At 36.3% G+C, this 22,920-nt stretch overlaps 1 protein-coding gene across 11 annotated transcripts in view; it reads left to right on the top strand.

Annotated features, from left to right (window-relative positions):
- CYLD (CYLD lysine 63 deubiquitinase) overlaps positions 1-22,920 on the top strand; it is a 72,010-nt gene that overhangs the window by 43,806 nt on the left and 5,284 nt on the right. For all 11 annotated transcript variants that reach the window (XM_061387168.1, XM_061387172.1, XM_061387169.1 and 8 more), the window contains 10 exons: positions 830-1,209; positions 2,100-2,265; positions 3,250-3,391; positions 5,056-5,178; positions 7,408-7,499; positions 8,302-8,368; positions 18,900-19,032; positions 19,981-20,089; positions 20,880-20,998; positions 21,269-21,485. In XM_061387168.1, the coding sequence (XP_061243152.1) occupies positions 830-1,209; positions 2,100-2,265; positions 3,250-3,391; positions 5,056-5,178; positions 7,408-7,499; positions 8,302-8,368; positions 18,900-19,032; positions 19,981-20,089; positions 20,880-20,998; positions 21,269-21,485 (1,548 nt within the window). The remainder of the gene's footprint in view (positions 1-829; positions 1,210-2,099; positions 2,266-3,249; positions 3,392-5,055; positions 5,179-7,407; positions 7,500-8,301; positions 8,369-18,899; positions 19,033-19,980; positions 20,090-20,879; positions 20,999-21,268; positions 21,486-22,920) is intronic.

Below are 22,920 nucleotides of genomic sequence, written 5' to 3' on the forward strand. Positions count from 1 at the left end.
TTCTTCTTTATTCTCTTCCAAAGTTTGTAGTTTTGCCTTTGATGTCTTTAAGCCATTTGGAAATGGTTTTGTGTAGAGTATGACAGAGGAGTTTCAATTTAATTTTTTAAAAAATACGGATAATTGATAATCTCAGCACTGTTTATTAAGATGTTTGTTCTTTCAACACTGATTGGCAGTGCCTGCTTGGCAATTACGTTAGTGATTTTAATGAAGCAGCTTTTGACTTTGGTCTTTTAATTCATTGATTTCTGTTTTTGTGTTTATTCTTTCTCCTTGACTACTTTTTGGGAGGTTATTCTGTTGTTTATCTAACTTCCTAGGTTCTATGCTGAGTTTATTAAAATTACCTTACCTTTTTGCTAAAATGAACTAAGTTTATACACTTCATTTATAAGTATTACTTTAGTTGTATTCCACCAGTGTTCATTTTTTCTCTTCCTTTTTTCCTTTATTTTAAAAACTTACTTTATTCTTTCTTCTCTGATTCATTAGTTAGAAGCATCTTTCTTAAATTTTTTGCTGTCTTTTATATTAGTTTTTGTAACTTGATTATATTTTGGACAAAGAATGTAACTTATACAGTTCCAATCAATGATATATTTTTTTGGTTTGAGTAATTGGGAACCATTCACTGAGGCAGAAAAATTTGGAGGCGGGGAAGGAGAATCAAGAGCGCTGTCTTAGAGACAGTAAGTTTGCACTGCTTATGAGAATCATACTAGAAGACGTCTGGTGGGCAGTTGGACTTATGTATGTACATTTAAAGATGTAGGGCATATTTAATATTCTTGAATACATTTATCTAATTAAGAATAATTTTTTATAGTTGCTGAAGACCCTGCAAAATCGCTTACAGAGATTCCTCCAGACTTTGGGCATGCTTCACCACCACTGCAACCTCCTTCCATGAACTCACTCTCCAGCGAGAACAGATTTCATTCTTTACCGTTTAGTCTGACAAAGATGCCCAACACCAACGGAAGTATTAGCCACAGTCCACTCTCTCTGTCAGTTCAATCTGTGATGGGCGAGCTGAACAATGCCCCTGTGCAGGAGAGTCCACCCTTGGCCGTATCTTCTGGTAACTCACATGGCCTGGAAGTGGGCTCGTTGGCTGAAGTCAAGGAGAATCCTCCTTTCTACGGGGTAATCCGCTGGATTGGTCAGCCACCAGGCCTCAATGAAGTACTAGCCGGACTGGAACTGGTAATTTAATTTGACCTAAAAATTATATTTCTTTTCCATCTGGGGTTTTGTACAGATTTTTCCTTATTATATTTTTTTTTTGGTGAAATATTTTATTTGTCAAAAAGCCATCACTAGAGAAAAATTTTATTACGAATTGCCTGACTTCCTTTGCCACCTGTTAAGCATCTGATCATCTTGTTCCATATGTTAGTTTGATGTATGTTCAAGGAATGAAAATAGATTTTTAGGCTAATGTGTTTAGGCTCATTATATTAAACAGAATACGGTAAGGAAAGCAAATTTTAATCAGTTTTTCTTTTTCTTTTTTTTCTTAACTTTCCTTATACAATCAGTTCCAATATTTATATCATTGACTTTAAGATTAATCACCATTTTTAGTGACATTTTGAAATCTTTGGTTGTGGGAAGGATTTTGGAAATTAGAATATTGCTTGACATTTCATAATCAGGAAAGAGAATTTGAGTACACTTAGGTTTTATTTAAAAATATTTATTTTTTAATTTGTTGGTTTGCAGGCTAGTGAATGCTAATTTTTCTTTTTGAGTGGTTAAAATAAATAGCTTCTTTTGCCCTTCTCTCCCTACTAGTTTTAATGCTTTTGGAAATGGTGCAGGAAAGTCAGTGAACCAGGGAAGGTTTAAGCATGTATTCAAAAGAGAAATACATTGAGGATTTTATGCTGGAATAAGGCATTAATTTCTCAAATTGAAAGGGCTGAAACACTAGTCAACCCCCTTTTTGTGATAAAGTTCTCAGGACAGGTGTGACAAGGGAGTTCTAAGGAAATGTTAACTTAGTTAACCCTAAGGTAAATAGGTCTTAGTTCTTTGTATATGTCTTTGCAAGATGCAGAATAATGCATGTCTAAGCTTCTTTTTTTTTCCAGGAAGATGAATGTGCGGGTTGTACAGATGGAACATTCAGGGGCACTCGCTATTTCACCTGTGCCCTTAAGAAGGCACTGTTTGTTAAACTGAAGAGCTGCAGACCTGACTCGAGGTTTGCGTCCCTGCAGCCAGTTTCCAATCAGATCGAACGCTGTAACTCTTTAGGTATTTGCCTGCCTTTCATTTATTTACTAATCTGAAATGACTCTAGTTCTAATCTCATGTCATTTTGCAGTAGATAGTAGTAACAGTGTTTCTTTGTTTCTTGTCAGTGTTCATCAGGCTTTTAAATCAGAAAAAAAAAAAATGATTATTTGGTCTATAAGAAAGTTACATTTATTCTAAGAGGGGCCATTTAAGAAAAAGTAATAGCCAGGAAACTGTGCTTGAGACCTTAAAAATTGAGAAATAGTGGGATTTATTTTTCCCTTTCTGTTTATTACAGACATTTAATTTTCAACAGCTCAGGAGGTAGAGATGGAAATGTGGCCTTTTGTATGGCACTGATTTTCGTCTCTGTATTGTTCAAGTACATTAGTCAGCATATCTTATCAAGAATGACTTCTCAGTGTATTGTCTAAGTACCTCAATAATCATATCTTATCAAGAAGTCAGCATTATTAGAAAAAGTAGTTTTAATTGCTTGATGAAGGGCTGATCCTCTCATCACTTATAGTAGGTGGCAGTTTCCTGATACTAACCCTTTCCAGTTTTATATCATCATGGTGAAGCATCTTGAGGGTTAAACAGGTAAAAATAGGAAAATTATTTTTATAGAAAACATGTTTTCTTACAGTAGAAATAATACTTTAAAATTTTTTGTTTTCTTTTCCAACTTGAAAAATGAAACATCTTCAGACAAAATATTTGGGAAACAAAATATTTTGCTTGGCAAAGATGCTTTTTTACATTGCTTGATACTCTAAAGTGTTTTTTAAATGGTGGAAGAAGTAAGGTTGAAAATGAATGTTAGCATTTTTTATAAGCCAGGCTGAATAATAATTAACCAAAACCTACCTTTAGCTTAGTTTTAAATTGGGTAATAAATTGTGTGTCAAAATACAAAAAGATATTTTTAAGTGAGGGAATATGTATGGGAATATATACTATATTAGCTTGAAAGAGTTGTTTTCATTTTTATCTTTGCAGCATTTGGAGGGTACTTAAGTGAAGTAGTAGAAGAAAATACTCCACCAAAAATGGAAAAAGAAGGTTTAGAGATAATGATTGGAAAGAAGAAAGGTATCCAGGGTCATTACAATTCTTGTTACTTAGACTCTACCTTATTCTGGTAAGTTTAAAATTAATGCACTAGGAATATAATGCCATGGGGACGGGTATGTGTGTATGTGAGAGAGGGAGGTAGAAGGAGGGAGAGAAACGGAGAAACTGCCAGCTGGCTCTGAGTGGAGAAACTGGGGGCTCTGGGGTTCAGGACAGAAAGGGAGATTTGCATTTCACTATATGCTCCTGGGAAACTACTGAGTATTGTCTTATGTGCCTGTATCCAAAAAATGAGTACAAGAAGTCATGCATTGAATGATGGGTAAGAGGAAATGGTGGTGTTACGGTGGAGCAGATATTCTTAGTGTATGTGGGAAAGCAAAGGACTGAAGAGAATAAGTACAGGATCTTTGTGCACAAATTAAATAACAGGACTTGCCATAAGTCATTGACTGATTTGCGTGTTTGTTTTACTAAGTAGAGGCAATCATAAATCTGCTTTAAAGAATTATTTTCAGTAGAGGCAGTTGCCCTTGTATATGTAGTTTATTTCAAAGTTGAACAATTTAACATGGCAAAAATTTTTATGCTCTGAAGATTGAACCAAGTACACTGCTAGTTAAATTGAGAATAACCTGCCAGCTTGGTACAGCCATGTTGTAAGAAGTAGGAAGTTAATAAGATGTTAAAATTTCAAAGGCAGGAAGAATAAAAGTGGAGGGCCATTTTGGGGGCAGAATATTTTCAGTCTCACTGAAGTGTTGACAAAAGCAAGAATTGATGTAATATTCTTCAGATTTTCTGATAAAACTCTGTGTTAGCCAAATTTTCTTTTTTCTTTGATGTTAGCATATAACTGCTGTTAGTCCCAATTGATTTTGACATTTAAAGTAATTTAGGTCTCTGCAAAAGGGTGTGACAAGAAAGAAGTATAATATCTAGAATGGGTTGCGTATTGGCAATGTTTTTACCCTGGGAGGTTAGTTTCCAGACTTTCTTCTCTGTTGTCTGTTTGTTAACTCAGATTTGTAGGCTTTCTTTCAGTTTTTGCAAAGAACTTTTTCCCAGTAGGTATATTTTTATCCTTTAACACTGCCAATCAATAGTTTACCTTCTTCTTCCCTCTCTCTCTCTTTTTTTTTTAAACTAAGCAGCAGTATTTCTTTCTTAAAGATTTATTTATTTATTTTATATTGTGGCTGTGGTGGGTCTTTGCTGCTGCTTGCAGGCTTTCTCTAGTTGTGACAAGCAGGGGCTCATTGCAGTGCATGGGTTTATCATTGTGGTGGCTTCTCTTGTTGTGGTGCACAGGCTTCTGTAGCTGCAGTGTGTGTGCTCAGTAGCGTTGGCTTGAGAGCTCTAGAGTACAGGCTCAAGAGTTGTGGCAGAGTGGCTTAGTTATTCCACCGCATATGGGATCCTCCTAGACCACAGATCAAACCGGCATCCCCTGCACTGCAAGGTGGATTCTTAACTACTGGACCAGGGAAGCACTATAGTTTACCTTCTTGATATTAGTATTCTCCTTATCCTGGGAGGATTTCTAGGCCCTAATGAGTGAGCCATAGGAAACCTGACAGGAGTTTTGGTTGCCTGTATTAATGAAAAATACTGATTTGTATGTTGTGTGTTCTCTCTTGTGATTTTTCTCTTCATTTTCTTTTTAGTATGTGTTTCTCAAAAACAAGTATACTTCCAGCATGAGGAAAAGTATTCTTTTTTATTTTGCAGCTTATTTGCTTTTAGTTCCGTTCTGGATACTGTGTTACTTAGACCTAAAGAAAAGAATGACGTAGAATACTATAGTGAAACTCAAGAACTCCTGAGGACAGAAATCGTTAATCCTCTGAGAATGTAAGTAGAAGATATGTAGTTATTTTTCCCTTTAGATGGTGTCTTATTGGCTGCTTCTTGGTACAGTAATTAATTTATCCTCTGCCTTCATTTAATGATAAATGGGAGAGAATTACTTCTCTTGATGAAGTATTAAGTTTTAAAAAGACTTTTGGCCCTTCTTTAACATCTGACCAAAGTGTGGCACATAGTGCATGCCATGAAATGTTGAAACCATTTGGTAGTATACACTCAGTAAAGGTGCTATAAGGCACCTGGGACTTTTACCTTCTCCAACACAATTCCTAAAAAGTTCCCTGATAGCTCAGCTGGTGAAGAATCTATCTGCAATGTAGGAGACCCTGGTTCAATTCCTGGGTTGGGAAGATCCCCTGAAGGGATAGGCTTCCCACTCCAGTATTCATGGGCTTTCCTGGTGGCTCAGATGGTAAAGAATCTGCCTGCAATGCAGGAGACATGGGTTTGATCTCTGGGTTGGGAAGATCCCCTGAAGAAGGGCATGGCAGCCCACTCCAATATTCTTGTCTGGAGAATCCCCATTGACAGAGGAGCCTGGTGGGCTATAGTCCATGGGATTGCACAGAGTCAGACACGACTGAGTGACTGAGCACAGTCATACTTATTGGACTACTTGGTATGATCTGGCTTCTTAAACTTAATTTTATCTGAATGAATAGCAGCAAGGGAAATATTTTATTTATGCAGTAGTGAATATTTAATAGTTTTGTATGTAAAATAGATATATTTTACTGACATATTTCTTGGTTAAAGGAAGATATTTGGATCTCCCTCCACCTCCCTTAAAAAAGTGATGTTTTTGATCGTTTCCTAGTTTAAGAATTAAAAATATGTCTTTCTTTGGCCACAAGAGCAATTTGTAGTGGTAGAAGTACAAGACGTCTAGTAAGAGCTTTTGAAAGCGGTAGGAGGAAGGTGAGATGATGTCACATTATAAAATTTAAACTATGAAGAATCAGGGCTGTAGATCACAAAATAAATCTGTTCTTTCAGGAACACAGAGAGAAAGCTATGTAAAGTCCATATTAAGCTACACTTAAATTTTGTGACATATTTTTCTTAACAATGGAAATTAATAAATATCTTGATATAAGATTGCAAAATGCAGAACACTGAAATATAATGAGCATTCAGAAAGACCTATTATATAACATGACTAGGAAGGTATATTTATAGGTGAATAATTTTTCCACTTGTATCTTTTGTTTACCTTAAATTCTATTATGATAAAAAAACTGTAGTTTTCACTTAAGATAATTATGAGTCTTGATTTTTACATCATTTTATATTATATTTGTATAAATACAAATTTTTAAAATACTATCTATTCCTTTCCCCAGTGATTGATACTAGAACAAGACAGATTAAATCCAAAATTAAGGCATGTGACCACTTCCTTATTTCCTTCTAAAACACCATAAGTCCATTAATAAACATTCTTTGAATATTGTTGTCCAACTCGTTAAGAATCATGGTTAATTAAACTTTGTCACCCTGTCCACAGCAAGAGACTTGTCAAATGCCCTGTTTTGATCAAGATTCTTTTTGTCTACAGCAGTCAAATCTAGGTTATAGCTGACTAGTTTTACTTGGGACTGAACCTGTGCCTTCTCCATTTCAAGCTTCTCACAGGCAGATACCCTGTTTTTTTTAATCTTACTCATTTTTGTATTCTTGGTGACCAAAAGGTTAGATTACTGTGTAAGTGGTAGGTGCTCAATATGTGTTGGCTGCAAAGAGCTAATGAGTGAGTTTCCTGTATTCAGACAAAGATGAGAGAAAATGTAATTATGATAATTGGTTTGACTGCAGATTTTAGAATTTCAGTTTCTTATCATTGCCCTTTTCCATTTCCCCTGGTAGCTGTTTCATCCTTTAGTATTAAAAGGACCTTCTCTCAAAATTGTATATTCTATTTTGTAAAATAAATATTTTAATTCCTTAAGGACATAGAGAAAACAGTCATCATAAATTAAAATTATTTTTTCTTTTATTACTGTATAATAGTTATATCAAAAATTTTTAAACCTCAAGAAGAAGCTTATAATTGTATTTTTTAAAAATACTTATAAGCATGTTGATTTATGACACTAGTTTATATAAGAAATACATGATTATTAAAATGTGTTATGTCCATTGTAAACCAACAATATACTTCAATAAAATGTTATATTAATATGTATGCTAGAATTAATAGTTTTTTACTAACAGATATGGTTATGTATGTGCAACAAAGATTATGAAACTGAGGAAGATACTTGAAAAAGTTGAGGCTGCATCAGGATTTACCTCTGAAGAAAAAGGTGACTGTTTTAATTTATAGGATTTGCTTTAAAAATAACTTGAAGGCATAAATGCTAAATTATTGGCTGAAATGTTATGTCTGTGTCGTTTTGGGGGTTTTATTTTAAAATATAATTTTTTCTTTGTGATATACAATTTTCTTCCCTATTTATAAATACTTTGTCTCTTCTAAAATGAGTGATATGTGAAATAATGAACCCCTTTAATAAGCTGACTGGTTTTAGTATATTATGAATACATACAGAGAGTTTCCTTCCAGCAGTGATACTCGGAGTTTTTTTCTTTTCGGTGGTGAAGAGTTGTGCTGAATTACCCACAATTCCCACTTAGCTTTCCTTGTTATTAGGTGAGTTACAAATGACTGATTAGGATTTAAGATTATGGTCAGAGACAATGTTTAATCTCTTCATTAGCTAATGAATTTCCTCAGAGGTTCAACTACTGACTTTGAATGTGTTAACAGTATATTGTAACCAACTATAATATTTACAGTCTTGATAATTATTTAAATAACAGAAAAAATAAGATCATACTTAAGTTCCCCTATAATTATTTCCCTATATATGAATTATTATTTAAAATGCAATAAAGTTATAACAAACTTGGCACATAATACTTTCTCATAACATTTAAATATCCTTTGTATTTTTTTTTGTTAGGAAAACTTGAGAACTATTCTTTTAATTGAAATAATATTGATTATGAAATTGAATTCTATATAGGAATATAACTGTTTTAAATAAAAATAGAATGGTTTAAAAATTTTGTCTGTGATTTATTTGATTTTTTATCTTCTACTAGATCCTGAAGAATTCCTGAATATCCTGTTTCATCATATTTTAAGAGTAGAACCATTGTTAAAAATCAGGTAATTTTAAATTGTTACATAAGCATTGGAAAAAAAGAACAATCTTCATTTCCACTGCCATCATTCAGTAGAATTGATTTTCTTAGTGATTACTTAATATTATATTTGTTTAATGATCCTAATATTCTAGGTTCCTACACTGCAAATTAATTTAAATCAGTCTTCTCAATAGTATCATACTTAACTGGAAGATCAAATCCAATATAAATTTATGCTTTTAATTTTAACCCTAGTAATATAAGTCATTTTCTTATAAAACTGTATATAGATATATTTGTAATTTAAATTAATGAACCCTTTAAAGAGAATCTTATTTGAATTCAGTCAAACATGATGGGAGCACTGTTTCTGGCTACACCACTCAATGAATTTAGCTTTAAATCAGCTCTTTTGTTCCCAGTTTTATAGCTTGGTCTTTTCCCTGGCATCTTGAATGAAAGTCTTGAATCTCATGCAGTGAAGTTCTTCATGAGATATTCTAAGTGGATGAATTTTCCAGGTTGAATGCTGGACCTTTTGACATTTTAGTCTGGGTTATTTTGTTGAAGAATCTTGCTAATATGCTATTTCAGTTGCTAAGTCATGTCTGACTCTGGAACCCCATAACTGCAGCATACCAGACTTCCCTGTCCCCCACTGTCTCCTGGAGTATGCTCAAATTCATGTCCATTGAGTTTGGTGGTGCTATCTAACCATCTCTCTGCTGCCCTCTTCTCCTTTTGCTTCAGCCTTTCCCAGCCTCAGGGACTTTTCCAGTGAGTCGACTCTTCTCATCAGGTGGTCAAAATATTGGAGTTTCAGCTTCAGCATTAGTCCTTCCAGTGAATATTCAGGGTTGATTTCCTTTAGAATTGACTGTTTTGATCTCCTTGCTGTCCAGGGGACTCTTCAGGAGTCTTCTCAGCACCACAGTTCAGAATCATCTCAAAAGCATCAATTCTTCAGCGCTCAGCTTTCTTTGTGGTTCAGATTTCACATCTGTACATGATTACTGGAAAAACCATAACTTTGACTGTATGGACCACTGTCAGTAAAGTGATGTCTCTGCTTTTCATTACACTGTCTAGGTTTGTCATAGCTTTCCTTCAGGGAACAAGCATCTTTTAATTTCGTGGTTGCAGTCACTATCTTCAGTGATTTTGGAGCCCAAGAAAAGAAAATCTGTAACAGCTTCCACATTTTCCCCTCTGTTTGCTATGAAGATGGGATCGGATGCCATGATCTTAGTTTTTTGAATATTGAGTTTTAAGCCAGGTTTTTCACTCTCCTGTTTCACCGTCATCAAGAGAGTCTTTAGTCCCTCATTACTTTCTATCAATAGATTGGTATTACCTGCATATCTGAGGTTGTTGATTGATGCTTTTGAACTGTTGGAGAAGACTCTTGAGAGTCCCTTGGACTACAAGGAGATCCAACCAGTCCATCCTAAAGGAAATCAGCCCTGAATATTCATTGGAAGGACTGATGCTGAAGCTGAAACTCCAATACTTTGGCCACCTGATGCAGAGAACTGATTCATTTAAAAAGACCCTGATGCTGGGAAAGATTGGAGGCAGGAGGAAAAGGGAGCAACAGAGGATGAGATGGTTGGATGGCATCACCGACTCAATGGATATGAATTTGAGTAAGCTCCAGGAGTTGGTGATGGACAGGGAAGCCTAGCATGCTACAGTCCCTGGGGTCGCAGAATTGGACACTACTGAGCGACTGAACTGAACTGAGGTTGTTGATACTTCTGACAATCTTGATTCCAACTTGTGATTCATCTAGCTCAGTATTTTGCATAATGTACTCTGCATATAAGTTAAATAAGTAGGGGACAATATACAGCCTTGTACTCCTTTCTCTATTTAAGCCAGTCTGTTGTTCCATATTCAGTTCTAACTATTGCTTCTTGACCTGCATACAGGTTTCTCAGGAGAGGGATAAAGTGGTCTGATATATCCATCTGTTTGAGAATTTTTCACAGTTTGTTGTGATCCACACAGTCACAGGTTTTAGCATGGTCAATGAAGCAGACATAAATGTTTTTCTGGAATTCCCTTGCTTTCTCTATGGGCCAGCAAATGTTGGCATTTTGATCTCTGGTTCTTCTGCCTTTTCTAAATCCAGCTTGTACATGTTGAAGTTCTTGGTTCACATACTGTTGAAACTGCTTGAAGGATTTTGAGCATAACCTTACCAGCATGTGAAATGAGTGCAATTATAAGTAGTTTGAACATTCTTTGGCATTGCCTTTCTTTGGGACTGGAATGAAAACTGACCTTTTCCAGTCCTGTGGCCACTGCTGAATTTTCCAAATTTGCTGGCATATTGAGTGCAGCACTTTAACAGCATCATCTTTTGGGATTTGAAATAGCTCAGCTGGAATCCATCACTTCTATTAGCTTTGATTGTACAAACACTATCTAAGATCCACATGATTTCACACTCCAGATGTCTAGAGTGATCACACCATCTTGGTTGTCCAGGTCATTAAGACCTTTTGTATAGTTCTTCTTTGGGATGGTTTTGGTCACCACTTCATGTACAGTGTTACAAACTCCGTCCATAGTTCTTCAGGCATTCTGTTTACCAGATCTAATCCCTTAAATCGTCACCTCCACTATATAATCATAATGGATTTGACTTAGGTCATACTTGAATGACCTAGTGGTTTTCCCTACTTTTCTTCAGTTTAAGCCTGAATTTTGCAATAAGGAGCTGGTGATCAGAGCCATAGTCAGCTCCAGGTCTTGTTTTTGCTGACAGCGTAGAGCTTCTCCATCTTCGGCTGCAAAGAATTTAATCAGTCTGATTTCAGTATTGACCATCTGATGATGTCCATGTGTAGAGTCATCTCTTGTGTTGTTGGAAAAGGGTGTTTGCTGTAACTAGTGTGTTCCCTTGACAAAACTCTGTTAGCCTTTGCCCTGCTTCATCTTGTACCCTAATGCCAAACTTGCCTGTTAACTCTAAGCTGTCTCTTGACTTTCTCCTTTTGCATTCCAATTGCCTATGATGAAAAGGACATCTTTTTTTGGTGTTAGTTCTAGAAGGTCTTGTAGGTCTTCATTGAACCGTTCGACTTCAGCCTCTTTGGCATTACTGCTTGGGGCATAGACTTGGATTACTGTGATGTTAAATAGTTTGCCTTGGAAATGAGCTGAGATCATTCTGTCATTTTTGAAGTTGCACTTCCTTAAAAGCTAACACAGACAAGGATTCTTACTCATCTCAATGTCTCAAGTGATTTTCTTTGATGCCAATGTTTAGTTAATGAGAAAAAGAAAGGAAGGAAGGGTTGATGGACAATACTGCAGTTATAATTTGATAATGTTTTGGAAGTTCTGGCTAATGAAATAAGACAGGATATATTTATCATCTCTTCAAATATGGTGATAACTATATGTATACCTGGGCTTCCCAGGTGGTGCTAGTGGTAAATAACCTGCCTGCCAATGCAGAATATATAAGAGATGCAGGTTTGACCCCTGGCTTGGGAAGATCCCCTGGAGGGGGCATGGCAACCCACTCCAGTATTCTTGCCTGGAGAATCCCATGGACAGAGGAGCCTGGCAGACTAGAGTCCATAAGGTCACAAGAGTAGGACATGACTGAAGTGACTTAACCTGCACATATGTATACCTAGAAAATCCTAGAGAATTGTTTAGAAACTGTAGTATTAATACAAAAATTTGTAATTTGGCCATGTAGAATAAAATCATGGAGAAATCAATTGTATTTGTTTATCAGTAGCAAATATGAAGAAGGGATAATTTCATGCTTCATGAAAGTATAAAATTCTAAGAAATCAACTTTATTGAGATAGATTTTTTAAAAAGTTGTCCAGAGCTAAAAAGTGATTTGATTAATTAATGAGAAAGATTATATTTAAGTAGAAAGATTAAATAAGTTTAACATGTTAATTTTTACAAAATAATTTGTACATCATCAAGATCTTAACTTTTCCCCCACTTTGGAATGCTGTAAAACAATTTTAGAAATCTCTACAAGATGTGAAAACATTGTAGTGTTTTTAAAAAAACAATTCTATTATAAGCTATAAAGATAGCACAACAGACATTAAAGCAGTATGATACTGGCACACAATTAGAAACTGAATAGATAGAACTGAAGACAAAGCCCAGATGTAGAATTAACTGTATGTAGTATTTCAGTATGTCAACCTTCAAATACAAATTAGGAAGGAAATATGTTTAATACATAATGTAGGAAATTTAGCAGGCAATTTGGGAGGAAAAAAAATCACTTTTGTTTTTCATCTTGAAGAGTTAAGGTTCAGATGATTAAAACAGTTTTTTTTTTTTTCCCCCATAGCCCATTGGGGAGGTAATACATTCCTGGTAATAACACAGGATGAATACTGCAGTGATTCTCAGAGTGGGTGAGGAGGGGTCAGGTACATATAGAAATATATTTCAGTGTCTAAGGTATTGTGGAGTTTCAAGAGGGCCCTGGGAAGCTCTGCCTCTCCTCCCCCTTCAGCAGCCCCTTCATATTGAGAATCACTTAAGATTATAAAAATATGAAAAAAGATACTTTAAAGGTTAGCAGTTTTCTCTTGAGTGTCATTCTTCACCTCCATAGACCCATCTTTCTGAATGAGGGAGAGTCAGCTGATGCAACAGATGAGTACCTTAGAGACTATTCTAAAATGATATTCTTAGTATGAAATATTTTTAAATGGTGAAGAGAATAAAGAAGGAATTAGATACCTATGGAGGACAAGTATAGATTTAATAACAAAGAAAAATAAAAAAAGATGAAATTATCATAAATAGAATAAAAAAACTATATAGTTTATGTATGTGTGTATATATATATGTGTGTGTGTAGTTTATATATGTATGGTTTATACATATGCGTGTGTGTTTGTGTTCAGTCATGTCTGACTCTGCAACTCCATGGACTATAGCCCACCAGACTCCTTTATCCATGGAATTTTCCAGGCATGAAAACTGGAGTGGGTTGCCATTTCCTACTTGAGTATAGCCATATAGATATGGCTGGGAGAGGATACCTCACTGAATGCAGTATGCACAACTAAGGAGAGAATTGCTCATTTACAAGATAGATCTGAAGAAATTACCTAGAATGTAGCCCAAAGGGACAGAGTTATAAAAAATAAAGGATAACAAGGAAGAAAAGAGACATGAAAGACAAATTCCAATTGTAGTTCTCACAAGAATCACTAGAGATTAGGGAAGCAGCAATAGTTTGAGAGATAATAACTGAAGATTTTACAGAACTTCTGACAAACTTAAATTATAAGAAAAAAGATGCACAAAATTCCTGAGCAGAAAGAACCAGGACTAAATTACCAGTCAGAGACTTATTACATAAAACCAAATTTAGAATAAGGGAATGTTATGCAAGAAACAAGGAAGTCAAGCAAGAAATTGGTAAATGTAGGTATATCAAGCTTTCATACTTAAAAATAGTAGCAATGACTAATTGTGTTGGGGTGCTAGCATGAAACTGAAGTTATAGCCACCAAGGGGAGAATCTAGTGGATGGAGGTGAAGCACTCCAGGAAAAATAATGGAAAAAATCAGTATCAGGAAGCAGATATAAGGGAATATTCAGGTTGTACTATTGAGTACCTCTTACTATAGACTAGAACTGGGGATTCTTCTTTCATTTTTTAAATGTTTGATTGAAGTATAATTGCTTTACAGTGTTGTGTTGGTTTCTGCCATACAACGTGAATCAACTGTGTGTGTGTCCTAAGTCACTCAGTCATGTCTGACTCTTTGTGATCCTATTGGCTGTAGCCCACCAGTCTCTTCTGTCCATGGGATTCTCCAGGCAAGATACTGGACTGGGTTGACATGCCCTCCTCCAGGGGATCGTCCTATATAATCAGCTATATGTATACATATATCCCCTCCTTGAGTCTCCCTCCCACTCTTTCCACCACCACCCACCCCTCTCAGTCATCACAGAACATCAGGTTGAGCTCCCTGTATTATACATCAACTTCCGAACTGGGAATTCTTATTACATGGATATGCTATATTCCATATTACTAGATAATCCAGAATCTGTAAAAAATTTTAGTCAGCTACCCACTATGTGTTACAAAGATAGACCTACAAACCCATGAATACTTTTATTTCCTCCCTAGACATCTGTTTTCTTTTAAAGTTAATACAACATTTGTATCCTTCTGCTCTTAGTTTTTATTGGGGGGGAGGGCAGTGATAAACAGAAATGTAAGGTGTGTGGTTTTGTACAATACCATCAATTTTGCTCTAATTCTTATATATGTGCTTCTCAGTGATGAGCTAATCACCCTCAGTTCAATTCAGTTCAGTCGCTCAGCCGTGTCTGACTCTGCGACTCCATGAATCACAGCACGCCAGGCCTCCCTGTCCATCACCAACTCCCGGAGTTGACTCAGACTCATATCCATCGAGTCAGTGATGCCATCCAGCCATCTCATCCTCTGTCGTCCCCTTCTCCTCCTGCCCCCAATCCCTCCCAGCATCAGAGTCTTTTCCAATGAGTCAACTCTTCACATGAGGTGGCCAAAGTATTGGAGTTTCAGCTTTAGCATCATTCCTTCCAAAGAAATCCCAGGGCTGATCTTCTTCAGAATGGACTGGTTGGATCTCCTTGCAGTCCAAGGGACTCTCAAGAGTCTTCTCCAACACCACAGTTCAAAAGCATCAATTCTTCAGCGCTTAGCTTTCTTCACAGTCCAACTCTCACATCCATACATGACCACTGGAAAAACCATAGCCTTGACTAGACGGATCTTTGTTGGCAAAGTAATGTCTTTGCTTTTCAATATGCTATCTAGGTTGGTCATAACTTTTCTTCCAAGGAGTAAGTGTCTTTTAATTTCATGGCTGCAGTCACCATCTGCAGTGATTTTGGAGCCCCCCCAAAAATAAAGTCTGATACTGTTTCCACTGTTTCCCCATCTATTTCCCATGAAGTGATGGGACCGGATGCCATGACCTTCGTTTTCTGAATGTTGAGCTTTAAGCCAACTTTTTCACTCTCCACTTTCACTTTTCAGGCTTTTTAGTTCTTCTTCACTTTCTGCCATAAAGGTGGTGTCATTTGCATATCTGAGGTTATTGATATTTCTCCCGGCAATCTTGATTCCAGCTTGTGCTTCTTCCAGCCCAGCGTTTCTCATGATGTACTCTGCATATAAGTTAAATAAGCAGGGTGAGAATATATAGCCTTGACGTATTCCTTTTCCTATTTGGAACCAGTCTGTTGTTCCATGTCCAGTTCTAACTGTTGCTTCCTGACCTGCATATAGGTTTCTCCAGAGGCAGGTCAGGTGGTCTGGTATTCCCATCTCTTTCAGAATTTTCCACAGTTACTGTGATCCACACAGTCAAAGGCTTTGGCATAGTCAATAAAGCAGAAATAGATGTTTTTCTGGAACTCTCTTGCTTTCTCCATGATCCAGCGGGTGTTGGCAATTTGATCTCTGGTTTCTCTGCCTTTTCTAAAACCAGCTTGAACATCTGGAAGTTCACGGTTCATGTATTGCTGAAGACTGGCTTGGAGAATTTTGAGCATTACTTTACTAGCGTATGAGATGAGTGCAATTGTGTGGTAGTTTGAGCATTCTTTGGCATTGCCTTTCTTTGGGATTGGAATGAAAACTGACCTTTTCTATTCCTGTGGCCACTGCTGAGTTTTCCAAATTTGCTGGCATATTGAGTGCAGCACTTTCACAGCATCATCTTTCAGGATTTGAAGTAGCTCAAGTGGAATTCCATCACCTCCACTAGCTTTGTTTGTAGTGATGCTTCCTAAGGCCCACTTGACTTCACATTCCAGGATGTCTGGCTCTAGGTGAGTGATCACACCATCATGATTATCTTGGTTGTGAAGATCTTTTTTGTATAGTTCTTCTGTGTATTCCTGCCACCTCTTCTTAATATCTTCTGCTTCTGTTAGGTCCATACCATTTCTGTCCTTTATTGAGCCCATCTTTGCATGAAATGTTCCATTGGTATCTCTAATTTTCTTGAAGAGATCTCTAGTCTTTCCCATTCTGTTGTTTTCCTCTATTTCTTTGCATTGATGGCTGAGGAAGGCTTTCTTATCTCTTCTTGCCATTCTTTGGAACTCTGCATTCAGATGCTTATATCTTTCCTTTTCTTCTTTGCTTTTGGATGTGACTGGTGATAGAAGCAAGGTCCGATGCTGTAAAGAGCAGTACTGCATAGGAACCTGGAATGTCAGGTCCATGAATCAAGGCAAATTGGAAGTGGTCAAACAGGAGATAGCGAGAATGAACGTTGACATTCTAGGAATCAGCTAACTAAAATGGACTGGAATGGGTGGATTTAACTCAGATGACCATTATATCTACTACTGCGGGCACTGGAGTACCTTAGAAGAAATGGAGTAGCCATCATGGTCAACAAAAGAGTCCGAAATGCAGTACTTGGATGCAGTCTCAAACGACAGAATGATCTCCGTTCGTTTCCAAGGCAAACCATTCAGTATCACAGTAATCCAAGTCTATGCCCCAACCAGTAATGCTGAAGAAGCTGAAATTGAACAGTTCTATGAAGACCTACAAGACCTTTTATAACTAACACCCAAAAAAGATGTCCTTTTCATTATAGGAGACTGGAATGCAAAAGTAGGAAGTCAAGAAACACCTGAAGTAACAGGCAAATTTGGCCTTGGAATACGGAATGAAGCAGGGCAAAGACTAATAGAGTTTTGCCAAGAAAATGCAATAGTCATAGCAAACACCCTCTTCCGACAACACAAGAGAAGACTCTACACATGAACATCACCAGATGGTCAACACCAAAATCAGATTAATCAATATAGTCTTTGCAGCCAAAGATGGAGAAGCTCTATACAGTCAGCAAAAACAAGACCAGGAGCTGACTGTGGCTCAGATTATGAACTCCTTATTGCCAAATTCAGACTTAAATTGAAGAAAGTAGGGAAAACCATTCAGGTATGACCTAAATCAAATCCCTTATGATTATACAGTGGAAGTGAGAAATAGATTTAAGGGACTAAATCTGATTGATAGAGTGCCTGATGAACTATGGTTGGAGATTCATGTGACATTGTACAGGAGACAGAGATCAAGACCATCCCCGTGGAAAAGAAATGCAAAAAAGCAAAATGGCTGTCTGAGGAGGCCTTACAAATAGCTGTGTAAAGAAGAGAAGCGAAAAGCAAAGGAGCTAATCACCCTAGGATATTATTAACCTTCTAGAACTTCAGTTATGAGGTGTGAGTGGTTGCCGCTCCCCTCCCCCTCTTGTTTTCTGTCCAAATATCACAAAGCTGTTGGTATTACATCCTCATTTTTGATTCCCATCTCATGTTTGCCTCTCTGTGCTCCCTCCAACCACCATCTCTCTCTATCACTATTAATATTTCTGAGTTTTGTAACTGCTCACCTCTACTACTTCTGTTTTCTTTGTTTCCAGTCTTATTTTTTCTGTTACCTGTTGATTCTTTTTAATGTTTTTTGACTTTCACAGAAAAATGCTGGCATTTTATTGTCATCAATAATAGATTAAAATATCGGTACAGCATAACCTTCAGATTTTTTGGTTATCTTTTTTTTTTTTTTGTCATGGGTTCTCAAGAATTTCTGCTTTGTTACCACATAAGTTGTCTTTATTTCAGGGTTTAAGTTGCTTTGGGAAACTGAGGGTTTCTGAGGTTAGTGTCTGTATTAATATTTTTCCCTAAAAATCTTGAAATCTACTTATAAATCTAATTATAAATTGCCTGATTCTATGCCCAGAAATTCTGCTAAAAAGGGTAAGTAGTAAATTTAAAGATTATTGATTCTTTTGGTACAGTTAGTCTTGAATTTTCATGCATTCTAGTAAAATATTTAGAAGGGAAAATATGTAAGGGTAATACTGATATTTGCATACAGTGGGTCCTAACTGGGTGCTTGTTGAATAAACGAGTGACCATCTAAAGAGAACATTCTTGAGTGCAGAGAATAGCGAACAGTTGTTAGAGGACACCTGGGTTTTACACTTGGCTCTGCTTTTGACTTGCTGGGAAGGATGATCCTTTGCCCTGCAGGGCCTTCATTTTAGAAATTAAAAATTTCTAAAGGTCCAGAAGGTCTTTAGACCATCTGGAAGGTCTCTAAGGGTTTGTCCCATTCAGCCATGTATGCACTGACTTTCCTGTTAAAGGCATTAAATGCAGTTTACTGTTTTCTAGCTTTGGACAATAAAGTTGAACCAATGATATTAGCTTCTGGTTATTATTATTCACAAATGCTTTTTGATTGCAGATGTTATTGCATTATTTTTCTCCTAATCACTAAGGAAACTTTCAGTATGAAAACTAAAATAAATAATTTTTAAGTTCTTATGCATAAGTACATTTAATTATTTTATCTAAATGATTGTCTTTGTCCCTGTTGTTCTGACTGTCAGAGTTGCAGATTTCTATTCTCAATAGTTTTTGTGTTCTCAAATGCCCCTAGAACCACTTCACTTTCTGATGCATTTCATAAGTAAATTATCTGGCTTTTTCTGCATATTTTTAGATCAGCAGGTCAAAAAGTACAAGATTGTTACTTCTATCAAATTTTTATGGAAAAAAATGAGAAAGTTGGAGTTCCTACAATTCAGCAATTATTAGAATGTTCTTTTATCAACAGTAACCTGAAATTTGCTGAGGTACGTGATAATTACTGTATTTTATATTCAAGTCCTTAGGCTTCTTAAGAAAACTGTAACTTCAATAACTATTAATTTTAACCCACTGAGAACAGTTATAAACACAAACTGTTAACACAAATTTAAAAATTATGCCATGCTTCAGCTTTGTCCTTGTAGGAAATACTTTAAATTGAACTTAGTAGAAAATACTAAGATTGAACTTTTTAGATTTTTGGTGCCAAAAAAATATCAATCTGATTTGTAACTTGAAAACATTTAAGTAGCTTAGAGGAAAAACGATTGTGAAGGTTTCTGTTGTCATTTCATCCAATTTCACATTTTATCCAATTTAATAGTTTGCTCAAGCATATCATCCAAAGGAATGTTTACTTTTCCTCCTTCAATGAAAGACAAAACTCACTTATTGTAAATGAACAAGTGATATAGTTTACTTTTCTTTTACTGAGTATCTTCATGATCTTGTTAGCATGGGCTGTGGCTCATTTTCATTGTATCCATTTTTAAAGAGATGTTCTGATAAAACCTTAATAGCTACCATTATTTATTGGTAATGAAATAAATTGGTAATTGAAATATAAGGAATAGTGTCCTTCAGTGATGAATTTCTTAATTATACTTGCAAAAACAATTTTTCTGAAACCTTTTGAAAAATATAAACTCAAAGTGGAATGTTACTCTGTACAGTCATCATATTCTTTGAGATCCCAGGTGGTTGAACTGCCTGACCTGTGTGTCCATGTGTCCATACATCTTGGACTACTTGAGGCTTGTGGCTCTTTGGTGCTCTGCCTTCATACTCTGTGTTCACATGCAGATCCCATTATACAGGCCATCCATGTTATAGTGGAACCACTGCTTGGTTTGACAACCATGACTATTTTGGGGGAATTTCAGGGAAATTTTTCAGTGTTTTGATTCTAAAATTATGTATCTTTTTTTTTTAAGGCACCATCATGTCTGATTATTCAGATGCCTCGATTTGGAAAAGACTTTAAACTCTTTAAAAAAATTTTTCCTTCTCTGGAACTAAATATAACAGATTTACTTGAAGACAGTAAGTATAAGATTTTTTAGTTTGTTTTTCAGCAATAGTCTATCAGGTCATTCACATTAATTGTGAAGAAGAGTCTAACAGGATACAAGTTTTCTTAAAGACAATTTGCTGTCTGAAGAGCTTGGAAATATTACACTAGAAATTTGTTCTGAAAAAATCAGACATGTAAATCAAGATTTCATATGCAAATAGATTTATGAATAAGAAATTAGAAGCACTCTATATGTTAACTAGAGGAGAGTAGTTAAGTGAATTGCAGTGTATCTGTACAGCATAAGTACTGCTATTCAAATTCATGTTTTTGAAGACCAGTGTTATATGAAAGTGGTCATGATGTAATGTTAAGTGAAAAGGTATGTTGATATTGTCTACAAGAGGAGCTACGCACACACACACACACACACTGAGTTATGTTAAGTATGCAGATATAAAGTTATAGGAGAAATTACAAGAATGGTTATCTCCTGCTAACTGAAATTGTAGATGCTTTCAGTTTTCTTCTGTATGTTCTCTTGTATCTTAGCACATTCATCAGTAGAAGTTTTATAATCAGGAGGAACACTCTGAGTGTATTATTTTTTTAAAGTCATTTGGTCAGAGAAAATGTCTTTAAAAATATTCTGAATCCAAGGAAATCCAATTTAAACTTTATGAGGGGTGGGGAGGGATAGACTTTATTGAGTCCATGAGCATTATCCTTTTTAAAACTTAATTTTTCTTTTTAATCTTTTAAAATAAAAGAATGCATTGTAAAAGACCCTTTACCTCCCCCACACCCCACCCTTTTCAGCCCCCAGGCAGTGCCGGATATGTGGAGGGCTTGCAATGTATGAGTGTAGAGAATGCTATGATGACCCTGACATCTCAGCTGGCAAAATCAAGCAGTTTTGTAAAACCTGCAATGCTCAAGTAAGTTTGACTTCACTTAATGGATAGTCTCTTAATAAATAGTAAATCGTTTGTAGTAGAACCAGATTTCAGGTTTTAAAAAGTTTTCAAAATCATGATTAACTTAAAAAATTCATAATTAAGGGATATGCTTCTTTTTATTTGATGGATTTCCATGGGGTACTCAGTTACTATTTATAGGGACATATTCCATTAGAGTAAGTGGAGTCCATTCCCTTCAAACATTGAGTTTGGTTCCTTAATGGCTTTTTCTTTTATGTTCTGTTATAGGTCCACCTTCATCCTAAGAGGCTGAATCATAAATACAACCCAGTATCACTTCCCAAAGATCTGCCTGACTGGGACTGGAGACACGGCTGCATCCCCTGCCAGAAGATGGAGTTATTTGCTGTCCTCTGCATAGAAACAAGCCACTATGTCGCTTTTGTGAAGTATGGGAAAGACGACTCTGCCTGGCTCTTCTTCGACAGCATGGCTGATCGGGATGGTACTTTACAGACCTTTCTTCCACATGTGGCTATAGTTGAGTTTGTAGTGGGATAGTTGTAGTGGGCTAGCCTGGTCTGAGTAACAAAACAGTGTTGGGAAAAGCTGTTCAGGATTATCTTGGTGATGCTTTAACAACCTTGCTATGAAACTAAAGAATAGTATTGTTGTGATAGTTTGACATGCATAGAGTCTTTAAAAAAAAAAAAAAGAATCAGATTTTTTTCCTTTAAGGCTGAGAGTTTTTATTTTACTTTGTTGTCCTTGACTTTTGAGCTCCTCTCATTTTCTGTACTGTAGTCATCATTTCTTAAGTACTTCTGTGCCAAGCTTTCTGGGAGGGACTTTAGGTCATTTACCTAAATCCTTGCAAAATGGGAGTGGTTCCTATTTTTGTCTTACTAAAGCTGAGATTTAAGGTGCCTAAGGTCTCAGAGCTTGTGTTTAATTCAGTCTTTCTAAATTCAGTGCTTATGTTCTTTTATATACTAAACCATGTGTCTTCTAAATGACAAAGCTAAGAATAGAAGTAAATGTCTTCTTTGGAAAAATATCTTATTCTATGTATAATGTCTTTCTTCCTGAACTGGGGAATATACTGCACCTTCTAGGCTGCTTTCTAGGATGTTTAGTCATTATTTAACAAATACCTAATGAGTGCTTGTGAAGTGCCCAGGGCTCTAGTAGGTTTCAAAAATGAAGCAGTTGTCGAAACAGCTGTACTCCTGCCTGTATAGAGTTTACAGATTAGGATCAGCCCTAGGCACAGTTGTGGGAATATGACTTCCATATCCCTCCAGTTCCTCCATACCCCGTTTTTCCTTTAGCCACTCTCTCACACTCCAGGACCCAAGTCTTCTGGTGTGGTCCCCTAGTGACCTAGGACACCCCCTTGTGGCAGACTCTTGATCAGATACCCAAGGTCTGCCTCATGGGTTCTCAACATTTTCTTAGTATTCAGACATTTGATATAGCACAGCTCCATCTGTAAATATGTCCCTAGCCCAGTTAAAATTTGCATATAAGCATGAAATTCAAAAGCACAGGGGTTCCAGATATTTTTAGAAAAGCCATGGGGAGGCTAAAGCAGAAGGACCTTTCCTGGGGTCCCTAAGACCATGCCTTATATCTTCATGCTGTCTAATGAAATGTAAAACAGAACCTTGTTAGAGTTACACAAATATGTTTTTTAAACTTAGGGGAATAAAATAGTATTCATTTTACTAGATCTACTTTAAGCTACTAGATCTGCTCTAAACTGGCCAGGCTTATGGTATGCTTGTGTCCAGGAAGGGGTTTGGGAATGTGAAGAGTTGAACGTGTGTGCACACGTGTAGGTGACACTATTCCTTGACTGAATGCACCGAGAAACCTGGGAAGTAGATTTTGGACTTTGCTCAGGATATATATCTTTTGACCAATTATATTCACTGTTG

The sequence above is a fragment of the Bos javanicus genome, chromosome 18 (assembly GCF_032452875.1).
Source record: "Bos javanicus breed banteng chromosome 18, ARS-OSU_banteng_1.0, whole genome shotgun sequence".
In the NCBI taxonomy this organism is placed as follows: domain Eukaryota; kingdom Metazoa; phylum Chordata; class Mammalia; order Artiodactyla; family Bovidae; genus Bos; species Bos javanicus.